The sequence below is a fragment of the Schistocerca gregaria genome, chromosome 1 (genome assembly GCF_023897955.1).
Source record: "Schistocerca gregaria isolate iqSchGreg1 chromosome 1, iqSchGreg1.2, whole genome shotgun sequence".
In the NCBI taxonomy this organism is placed as follows: domain Eukaryota; kingdom Metazoa; phylum Arthropoda; class Insecta; order Orthoptera; family Acrididae; genus Schistocerca; species Schistocerca gregaria.
In genome coordinates this window covers 616,265,135-616,277,047 of record NC_064920.1, presented here as the reverse complement: position 1 = coordinate 616,277,047, position 11,913 = coordinate 616,265,135, and the positions used below count along the sequence as shown (strand labels likewise).

Sequence of the window (11,913 nt, the reverse complement as noted above, 5' to 3'; positions counted from 1 at the left end):
AACACGCTGGACCTAAATTTGAATGAAATACAACTAACAATATGTACAAATTTTATTCGATGTTAAAGCGTGTCAACTATTCGTGTGCCACCCTGTGTCTTCCAACCTGATAATACAGAGCCAGGAAACGTTACTGCGGAACACTGAAGATGTACACTGTTTTGTAAATACGTATCTATGTCATTAAGACAAACACAGAACATTATTTATGGTTTGCTTACTTTATTCAGTAGATATGAGTTTGTCTTTAGAGAAAAATCATTTTCAGATTTAAACTGATGTTCTGCAGGAACATCTGTGGATTCCAGAGTTATTGAATCTCACTGAGGTATGAAAGTTATCTATGGCGAGAGAGTGCAGATTCTTTGGACGAGCGGAAGCTAACGCTTCAGCTGCGCCGCGGCCGGCGCGTGGCGAGCTCTATCGCAGGAACAGGAGCAGCAAAATGGGCTGCACGGCGTCTTCCTGCTCCGGCGACTCCCTCCACCTCGGCACTCTGCTGCGGGTCCAGGGCAGCCTCATACCGATCAGGTCGGTATCTCAGTTCACAGTCTATTTCGTATGGATTTATTCTCGAGTTAGGTGTTTTACACTTCTTCTCAGGTAATTCTTTTTGTTCATTGGTCATTCTTATCAGTGTGGTCGTTCGATACTCAAACGAGTATTCAGTACCCTCCTCTCTCAACTTTCTTACATTACTCGAGGACGAGAATATGCAGTGTTGAACTTATTACATGCGAGTGTTATGTCGACTATCAAGCCTTAAAAAGATTCCGAGAATGAAGAAAGTTTTCCAAGCATCATGCTTACAATATAATAGGTAATTCACTCTGTTTTTCGTATTGTTACCTCAAGGCAGTGTTGGGATTTGAACTGTCATACTGTTTTTAACAACAGATTTATTATTACTGTGCAAACTATCAATATTTAATGATTGATTTAGATATTTCTAACATTTATCCTGAGAAAAAGGAGAAAATGTTTTTCCTTAATGAGGTTTGAATTAAAAGATGATATACGATAAATACCAGTCAAATCAGAATAGTCATTTTATTTATATTATTTTATCTAGATGTGTGACATGTATAGCATGTAACCCATGAAGCACTGCACGAATCAGCACGATAACGATCGTAGAAACATGAATGTATTATTTTCAATTGCGGGCAACTGCTAGCAAAGTTCAACATTTTGAAAGAAATAATCCCCACTGGCTGTAGAGAACTTTTTATTAAAAGTCACGACCGGTTTCGCTCCACTAGAAGACCCATTCTGCATTGCATAGCAGTCAGTTCTGCCTCGCCTTCTGCCGCTCAATCACCTTCCTGCTTGTGGTGCGGTTCTGCTATTCCCTTCGTTTCAAATGAGGACTTCTGTTTTTAGCACGATATTTTTTTTACAACATGACGTAAATGATGGGGAGTGGCTCAAAGGCAGTTATCGTTCGCTGAAGACTTGTTAAAAAGAACTATTGTCACCTGGGGATGCGTCTTCTAGTGGTGCGAAACCGGTCACTACTTTTAATAAGACGTATCCTACAGCCAATGCGGATTATTTCTTTCAAATCATGTAACGAAAGCCAAATTTTTCAAAGTGAATGGTTTTTTTTCAGTATGTTAGTATCATGAACGGTTCTCTGTTGTCACATATTTTCGCGGCCTACTACGCATATCGAACCACATTACCGAACATAATTCACAAGAAAAGTTTTACCGGTAGCAGTATTCGATCCACAGACTCCGCATTTATGAAACTAAGTTTCCTCGCTCGGCTACTGACTCCTTGCAAGATAACGTCCACAGAAATTACATAATTACGCCTAAAATTTTCAAACTCAATCCACACGAAAGCAGTTGAGAGTCGCGGGTTACTGTTTCTCTATGTTAATTTCCTGGTCTTGCCGTTCGTACCCTGTCAGTAAGCTCTTACAGTTCTCTTGTCAGTTTCGCTGCCCATGCCACCGCTTATGTCTCTTGGGCCTTAACCCAGTCTTTGGAACAACGATATAAGTTCCATTCTTTATAGCATGCACGCATATTCTATGTATTCTCATTGTTACATAGTCTCAGTGGAAGATGTTACGTTCCTTAATTTACCATTAGTTGCTTTTTTATGATGGACAATTCAATGAGAAGTTGAAGCATACTTACCAACCACTTTGTATTTCTGTTTTAACCGAATAGTACTATGTACTGCGCTGAATTTCGTGAATTTCTCTTCAGGTCACTTCTGCTGCACGCTAGGTATTACACTCTCCAGTCACATTAATGTGTTTTTCGGCATGGACTGCTACGAGACGTGCAGAAAGAGAGTCACTGAGAATTTTGCAGGCACCGACAGAAATATGGAGCAATTTCGACTCCATAGCCATGGCCAGTTGCGCTAAGTTCCTTGCTTAGGGATCCAAGTTTCGAACAGCACGATTGAAGCGGTACCACAGATTCTCCATTGGGTTTTAATCAGGGAAGTTTGTTGGCCAAAGGAATACGATAAACCAATCCCAGCACTCTTCGGAGCATGCACGTACACTGCCAGTTGTGTGACATGTTGCATTTTCCTGCTGGAAGATTCCATCGTGCCGAAGGCAAATGAACTGCATATAGGGGAGGACATGGTTCCCAAGGGTAGATGCGTACCTGTGTTCATCCATTGTGCCTTACAGGATGATGAGATCATCCAAGGTATACCATGAAAATATTCCCCATATCATAACGCTCTCTCCTCCTGCCTGGACCCATCCGGCGATTGTTTCTGCGTGTTAGCTTTCAGACATTTCACGCCGAGTGCACCAACTGCCATCCCTCCGATGGCGTATAAAACGTGATTCATCTGAAAAGGCCACATGTCGGCAATCAGTGCCGTCCAGTTCCGATACTGGTGTGCAGATTCCAGCCTTCGTCGAAAATGAACAGCAGTCAGCCAGCGTCCACGAACTATGCGCTTGCTGCGGAGTCCTGTACGCACGAATGTCGTTGAGGAGACATTGTTGGTAGTCCTTTGGTTCATCTGGCCGTTCAGTTGCCCAATAGTTGCATGTCTATCCGCCCGCACACATCTCTTCATTCATCGTTCACACCTGTCATCTGTGGCCCGTGGTAGACCACAGTTGTCTAGACGCTGGTTTTGAATATAGGGTCAGAGTAATTTTGCTATGCACGTTGTTCTTTACCACGGCAGCACGCGAACTGATTACACACTTAGCCGTTTCCGAAATGACTTCACCCATGGCCAGAAAGCCAATGATCATGTCCTTTTGGGCATCAAATAAATCGTTCCTTTTCTGCATTTCGACGATGACTGCACTGTTTTTCACATCGCGCGACACGTCTTATACAGATAACTTAAACTAAATTTTAAAATTATCTCATCATAGAAACATCTTAAAAAGTAATTGAAGGTGACCATTTACAATTCATGTCAGGAATATCTGCATATCCTTCTAACCTGGGACAATCTGTGTAAATCATTGTACCTTGAAGGATGAACACGAACTTTAAGATATACAAAAAACATACGCGATGATGTATATGTGCATCTGACCACTGACAGATTCACAATATTCAATTCTTTTAATCAGCAGACATACAGAACATCACACTGGGAACGCTAAAATACTTGACATAAAGAATAACACACTACTAGAGAAATAGTGCAAACGATACGCACACACAAACACGCACGCACATACACACACACACACACACACACACACACACACACACACACACACACACACACACACACACACACACACGATGTTTAACAGCTCTTCAAGTGCATTAAATTTTGGTAGGGAAAGCCATGGTTCAAATGGTTCAAATGGCTCTGAGCACTATGGGACTTAACATCTGTGGTCATCAGTCCCCAACAACGTAGAACTATTTAAACCTAACTAACCTAAGGACATCACACACTACTATGCCCGAGGCAGGATTCGAACCTGTGACCGTAGCAGTCGCGCGGTTCCGGACTGAGCGCCTAGAACCGCTAGACCACCGTGGCCGGCGGAAAGCCATGCTTCTCTAGCGCACATAACGGGCATGCAATAATTCTAATTGGAACAGACTATTATTTGCATTGGTTGTGGATATAAACATGCTTCCGGAGTTGAAGTTCTTGGGCTTACCTACTCCATCATTAAATTTGACACACAACATTATTTACGTTGTACAGCAGCCAAAAACGATTGAGCTACTGCAGAACTCTTCACAAAACGTAGGAGGTGTGCCTGTAACAGGCCCATAGATGACATGTAGTGAAATACAGTCAGACCCTTTAGCAGGAAACCCGTAGATGATTCAGTCTGTTAATCAATAAGTTAGACATTGAAAGTCTACAGTAGAAAGAGTGATACATGTAAAATAGCTCCTAAGGCTGGCAGTCACTGGAATGATTCTGCTGATAAAAATTTATAAATATCGTCTCATTATTTAGATCACCGATATTTGTTTCTCTTCTTTGTTAGACCCACTGATCATTCATGACGCTGAAATAGTAAAGAAAAATCATTTATTTATTTATTACATTGTAGCCTCTTACACGTGACCTAAACACAGCTTGTATTGACTCCTATACGAATTACGCATTTCACATTGTTACTTACATATCGTGCAGAATACTGCCTCTCATTACCATAATTATTTCTAGTACTCATTATAATTATTATTAAATAAAACAATAATTCCTCTATAAATCAAAACTACACATACTACCAAGTCTATATCCACTACTATTACAATAAATTCAGATACCACAATGCACTCCATCAATCTCTGGTCCATTGGCATGCCCTGGCAGTTGCGTGTGTGCTGGGGGGGGGGGGGGGGATGTGGCTTTGTCTGCCTGTTACATTGTATGTTGTTGCCTAGTTGCAGATGACGGCTTCCCTGTTACGAGGGAATACAGTTGTTGCGGGTGACAGTGCAGCCACACGCTGACCCACTTCACACCCTGGTTCTGGGTTCAAATGGCTCTGAGCACTATGGAACTCAACTGCTGTGGTCATTAGTCCCCTAGAACTTAGAACTACTTAAACCTAACTAACCTAAGGACACCACACACATACATGCCCGAGGCATCAGGATTCGAACCTGCGATCGTAGCAGTCGCACGGTTCCGGACTGCGCGCCTAGAACCGCGAGACCACCGCGGCCGGCGGTTCTGGGTCTTTGGAGGGCAGACCACGGGTCCATTTCCCTCTCGGGTGTTATTATGGTGGTCGTGAATTGGGGCTGACAGTTATTTTGCCGCAGCTGTTGACCTCAGCTGCCTTCATTTCCTGATCTCCTGTCACAACCTCTCGAAGCGCAGTACAAGGAGGTCGATTGACAAAAATGCCGTTCTTGAAATAGCTTCAGCAATGTTGTCTAGCGTCTGTCATCTGCCTCGCAATGCAGTATTTCCTTTATACCGAGTCTTCCGTGCCGATCAGTGTCAGCGACATCTGTATACTGTGCAACCGCACAAAGTATACTCTGACGTACCTTATTCTCCACAGGCATACCCGGAGGTCCATCTTCTACCGGTTGCATTGCAATAGGCACCATAGGACCCATGACTAGTTACTGTTTTGTAAACTGATGGAAAAAAAATTGCAACAACAAGGAGCTGTGCGGCATAAACGAAAGTTGGTACACATGTTCCTACATCTGAAAAATGGTGTTTATTTAAGTTTAGCGCCAAGCGCATAAGAGAGGCGCTTTTGGCGCCATTATGAGAATGCAAATCAGGTTTGACTTCAATCCAGTCTGAACCAGTTGCCTTTGTTGATGGACTATATGAGTTGCCGTTAGCCAAGAATGCCATTAAGGCAACAAACACGCCATTACCAACAACTCACTGAGTTTGAACGATATCATGTTACAGGGTTGCGAGGGGTAAGATGTTCGTTCTCCAATACTGCACAATGACTTGGCGGGAATATAGCCACTGTACATGATTGGTGGCACGGTGGTCACGGGAATGTAGGGTCGGAAGAAGACAAGGCTCCGGATGGCTATGTGGCACAACTCGGAGGAAAGACCATTGTTTTCGCCATATACCTGTGTCGCATCGTGCTGCATCTGCAGCGGCGATTTGAACTTCTGTTTGCCCACAGTGCTTTAAATCTGTTACGTGAAGGACAGCTCCGAGCCAGGTGCCCTGTAGCATCAATTCCACTGACCTACATCAACGCCATATTCGGCTTCAGTGGTGTGAAGCGAGAGCTATTTGGAAGGCAGGGTGGAGGTGTGTTGTGCTTTCTGACGAAGCATGGTTCTGTCTTGGTGCCACTGTTGGCTGTGTGTCATTTAGACGGAGGCTAGTTGAGGGCCTACACAACCTGTCAGCGTCCCAGTCACACTGGGCATACCCAGAAGTTAAGTTCTGGGATTCAGTTTCATGCAATAGCAGAAACAGTCTCCAGGTTATCTCACGCACTCTGAATACAAAGTATTACGTCAGTCTGGTGAGTCAATTTGTTGTGCTTCCAATCATGAATATCATTCCACGAGGTGTTTTTCAACAGGATAACGCTCGCCTACCATGCCTCTGTTGTAACCCAACATGCTCTACAGAGTGTCAACTGGTTGCCTTGGCCTGCTGGATCACCAGATTTGTTTTCGGCTCCTTTGGTGTGTACATGCGGCTGTGCAACACTAACATTTGCGTCAGTAAAACGGCAAAGGATCCCACTGAGACCCCACCATTTGGCGACACCCTTTGTGTCACCCACGCATTTTTGTTAAATTTCTTTATTCCGTCTGTGAGTCCTCAGACTGTCTTCAGATCTGTTTTAAAAACATGTTACAATATAATGGAGTCATAGCGGCATGAAAAGAAACGCCATTACGGTTCCATTACATTCGGGCATGTCTTTAAAACATATTTGATGGGATCTACTGTCACGTCTGAATACTGTTCACAGCCAAAATTCTGAAGAGTATTTCTACTCCCTTCATCAGGACGACGACTACTCTGGAACCGCCGTCCCAGGAGCGCCGCGAGGCGAGTGCGTACCTGCTGACTCAGGCCGCGGACTCATTCAACAGCAGGGATAGGCGCGAGCCGCGAGCTGTGCTGGTCCACTTTGCCGGCGACGCCGAGGACGATGTCTGGGTCTGTCAAGTCGTGCCACTGCGGGCGCCTTCTGTAGGCTGTGGCGACGGTTACTGTAAGTCAGTGGACGTTAATCTTATTTTGAATAAGGGCTAATATTGTCACAGTAAGGCGACATCTCGTTCCACATAGGAAGAGAGGGGATTAAGTGGCCAGTCAAATATAAATTTAATTTTCATACCATGGTTATTGAGAGAAGCTGACTATTTATACATTTTGAATCTATATATTGTAAGGTATGACACATAATATTTTTAGGTGGGACAGAAAATAATGTATTGGAACAACATTCATTAAGCTGGCCGGAGTGGCCGAGAAGTTCTAGGTGCTTCAGTCTGAACCGCTATTGTCGCAGGTTCGAATCCTGCCTCGGGCATGGATGTGTGTGATGTCCTTAGGTTAGTTATGTTTGAGTAGTTCTAATTTCTAGGGGACTGATGACCTCAGAAGTTAAGTACCATAGTGCTCAGAACCATTTGAGCCAATTTTTTAACATTCATTTCTATAAAAGTTACATAAAGACCAGTTTTCAAAAAAATGGTCTAAATGGCTCTGAGCACTATGGGACTTAACTTCTGAGATCATCAGTCCTCTAGAACTTAGACTGTAGCGCCTAGAACCGCTCGGCCACTCCGGCCGGCCTTTAGGCTATTATATGTTTCCATTTGAGTGATTCCTTTCGTGATAATGTCCAATGTAAACCGACGCAAGCTTCTGGATAAGCAGGTGCTGAGAGCAGCTTATTTGTAGAGTGGTGCGAGAGCCAGGTGACTGGTGGTGCGAGGCGGTGTGTGGTCCTGTGCAGGCACGCGGGGCGTGAACTTGTGGTGCAGCAAGGCGAGCTACTGCGACGTGGTGGCGGGCGTGCGGCGGCCGCAGCGGCGCTGGCTGGGCCCCGTGCGCACCTCGGAGGCGGAGCTGCGCCGCATGTGCCGCGCCAACAGGTTCAACCGGCGGCCGCGCGCCGCTGCCGCGCGCCAGCCCGCCGCCTGCCTGCTGGACCTGTGCGAGCGCCTCGGCGTCGCCGGCTCGCTGGCCAGCCTCCTCAGCTGACGCTAGTTGCCAACCTGTACCAAATCACAACGTGTATCCCTGCCAATAACACAGTATTTACTGACACTTATATACATCCTAGTTTTCTTCGAGAACTGTGACACATTCTCAAGGCAACATCACCAACTTCACCTTATCTGAAACTTCCTGGCAGATTAAAACTGTGTGCCGGACCGAGACTCGAACTCGTATCAGCGCACACTCCGCTGCATAGTGAAAATCTCCTTCTGGAAACGTACCCCAGGCCGTGGCTATGCCGTGTCTCCGCAATATCCTTTCTTTCAAGAGTGCTAATTCTGCAAGGTTCGCAGGAGAGCATCTGTTAAGTTTGGAAGGTAGGAGACGAGGTACTGGCGGAAGTAAAGCTGTGAGGACGGGGCGTGAGTCGTGCTTCGGTAGCTCAGATGGTAGAGCACTTGCCCGCGAAAGGCAAAGGTCCCGACTACAAGTCTCGGTCCGGCACACAGTTTTAATCTACCAGGAAGTTCCATATCAGCACACACTCCGCTGCAGAGTGAAAATCTCATTCTTCACCTCATCTGTCAAGGAGAAGAAAAATATGAGCCCCACTCATCGATCCTGCGCAGAACGTTGGGCCCTAATTCTGACAGTAAGCCGTTATGACCTTCCGAAAGTAGAGCTTTTAAACGGGGATGTACGGAAAACGTCAAAAATGCTGAATCCTTTTTCCACCACTTAGTTCTTTAGCATATTACAAATATTGTCTCTAATTTTCAGAGTGTAATTCGTATCAGAAACGATGCAAAACCCATCTAGTTTCAACCGATACGCACTGCCACGTACCCTTTTCTACATGATCTTGTCCTTGTCACAGATATTTTATTATTTCGTGCCATCACAGAAGAGATAGAGTAAAGAAGGCTGTAAGCCCATTTACGATGCGATTAATTATGATTCATTAACGAAATGCACCCATGCTGGAACACCTAACCCGAACGAAAGTTTTAATGATCTCCTTTAAAAGAGATGCCTGAATACAATATTTTGCTCATCTACTGTTATTAACATTTCCTCATGTGATGCTTGTATTCTAGTACTCGAAGACGGGAACAGTGGAAACACTTATGAGACTGGTATTTGATTCAGCTTGCTTCACTGAAAACCTACTGAAGAAAATTGATCATTTGAGTTTTGCTAGTACTGAAATGTAACTGACAGATACTAACATACGCAGGTGCCAGAAAGATCAGAATAGAAGAAAAGAGCTACATAAAGACCAAAAACACTACACGTATAACTACTGAACAATGGAAAATTTAGTATGAAATAATGATAATGTTATGGAAATGCTGGATTACTATTTTCCCTATAATGGAGATGTTGAGTAGCAGACAGGCACAGCAAACCGACTGCTAAACAAGTAACATTGGGCTAAAAGGGCTACTTCTGAATTAGATAACGCGAACACACACACACTCACACACACACACACACACACCATGCAAATCCAACACACACTCACATGACGACTGGGTTACAAACACACACACACACACACACACACACACACACACACACACACACACACACACACAAATGCGACGCACACGCACATGACGACCGTGTTCGCAGCCCAGCCACGGCAGTCAGAGACAGTGGTCATGTGTGTGTGTGAGTTGCCTTTGCGTGAATGTATGTGTATTTGTGTGTGTGTGTGTGTGTGTGTGTGTGTGTGTGTGTGTATACGAGCTGCTCAAAAAATGGTTCAAATGGCTCTGAGCACTATGGGACTCAACTGATGTGGTCATTAGTCCCCTAGAACTTAGAACTACTTAAACCTAACTAACATAAGAACGTCACACACATCCATGCCCGAGGCAGGATTCGAACCTGCGACCGTAGCAGTCGCACGGTTCCGGACTGTGCGCCTAGAACCGCGAGACCACCGCGGCCGGCATACGAGCTGCGTTTGCAACATAAATTATAGATCAAAACAACAAACACAAATCAATGATATAATAATCCAGCAACGCACTGATCAGATTATTCGACGAAAAAATTGTAAAAAGAATCTACATATTATAGTCAATAACAAAAAGTAGTTCTAGGCGCTACAGTCTGGAAGCGCGTGACCGCTACGGTCATAGGTTCGAATCCTGCCTCGGGCATGGATGTGTGTGATGTCTTTAGGTTAGTTAGGTTTAAGTAGTTCTAAGTTCTAGGGGACTGATGACCTCAGCAGTTAAGTCCTACAGTGCTCAGAGCCATTTGAACCATTTCGAACAAAAAGTAGAAAATATGTACAATTATCAGAGAGTAAAAGCTACTTTAGCGTAAATGCACACTTGCATTTTCTCATATGTTACCCCTTAAATTTCGCTTGCACAGCTTGTTTGTGACTCGCACCGCCCCGCTGCGGCCGTATAATTCTCGAGCACAAAGTACTGTAAAATAGAATGACAACCAGAGCCCTCCTGTTCGCAGTATGTTCAAGACAGGGAAAATGGCGCTACACATATATTCGCTTTGTATTTTCAAGTATTATTCGAGAACACATGTTATTCTAAGCGAGAAATAAGTAGTTTGAGAGTGTAATGTCAACCTCACGCTTATATATGTTTTATATTATCCTAAAAATTTTTTCGTATTGATATTCTGCCACCAAATACATGCATCAGAATCGAGATGAATAAACTTAACCAACTTACGAATTATTATTAAGTCAACCTAATGATTTTCGATTTACAATTTAATCACGCCAATCATGTTCCAGAATAGTGCATCTCCTGCAAATTTATATCACTTTAATAGAGTCATCATGAAAATCCGAAGAAAATAACTCACAGCTGTAATGGCTAGCACTGCGATACTTCCTTAATAACGTAAACATTCGTTTCATACATTTATAGCGCATTTATAAAACTCAGTTAAATATATTTAAAGCAAATAATTGGCTGGCACCAACACCTCTCAATTTGTCTCAACGAACGAATCACGTTACGATTGTTAAAACAGAATTCAAGAAACCTCTGTACAGTACTTCGCGCACAGACATTTGGCGCTGCATTGGAGCGTAGCGAGTAAGACTAGGCCTGCGCAAGCTGGATGTTCAGAAGGTCGTAACTGCATACTGTCAGAATTACGAAGCAAATTTTCTTGGGTTGGTATCGTGCAAGTGTGCTTTTCTCTCCTCGAAATATGACGTCCAGTTAGTGATGTTTACTTGTCAGTCTAATAGCTCATGCATCCAAGAATAATGTACAGAAGAATGGAAAACAAGATAGATCTTCCGTTTGGCTTTAGAAAAGGTAAAAGCACAAGAAAGGCATTTGTCACTTCTCACTGTGGAAGCAAGACTTAAGAAAAATTAAGACACGCTCATAAGACCTGCCGGACTACACACATCAAAAATAGTTTTGCGTCATCCTGGTTCCCAGAACTCTTGCAGACATACGTTGACTCTTAATATTGTATCACAGACAATCCCTTTGACCTACCCAAAGATGAAAGAAACCATTCATGAGCAGCGCCTATTAGACGGAAGGTGTCCGACAGCCGATCAGTTAGTCATTCCACGACAGAGGAGGTACACTGCTCATGCTGTCTGTAGTTCAACCATGCCTAGACGGCCAATACCGCTGTTCGATCGCGTCTACAGGAAGCCAGGAAGGGCTCTCAACAAGGGAAATGCCCAGGCGTCTTGGAGTGAACCAAAGCGATGTTGTTCGGACATGTATGAGATACAGAGCGACAGGAACTGTCGATGACATTCCTCGATCAGGCAGCCCAAGGGCTATTACC

General features: G+C 44.1%; 1 protein-coding gene across 1 annotated transcript; it reads left to right on the top strand.

Moving 5' to 3' along the window:
- The first annotated feature begins 391 nt into the window (after positions 1–391).
- Positions 392–8,151, top strand: LOC126364907 (uncharacterized). The gene is made up of 3 exons (XM_050008099.1): positions 392–531; positions 6,945–7,153; positions 7,904–8,151. The coding sequence occupies exons 1-3, from the start codon at positions 446–448 to the stop codon at positions 8,149–8,151; spliced, it is 543 nt and encodes a 180-aa protein (XP_049864056.1). The 5' UTR covers positions 392–445.
- Positions 8,152–11,913: the final 3,762 nt, after the last annotated feature.

What these genes read in the sequence shown, in the direction of transcription:
- LOC126364907 (XM_050008099.1), top strand. Translation starts at nt 446, where the DNA reads ATGGGCTGCACGGCGTCTTCCTGCTCCGGCGACTCCCTCCACCTCGGC. An exon ending in GGCAGCCTCATACCGATCAG is followed by an intron (nt 532 to 6,944) that starts GTCGGTATCTCA and finishes TCCCTTCATCAG; the next exon opens with GACGACGACTACTCTGGAAC. An exon ending in AGGCTGTGGCGACGGTTACT is followed by an intron (nt 7,154 to 7,903) that starts GTAAGTCAGTGG and finishes GGTCCTGTGCAG; the next exon opens with GCACGCGGGGCGTGAACTTG.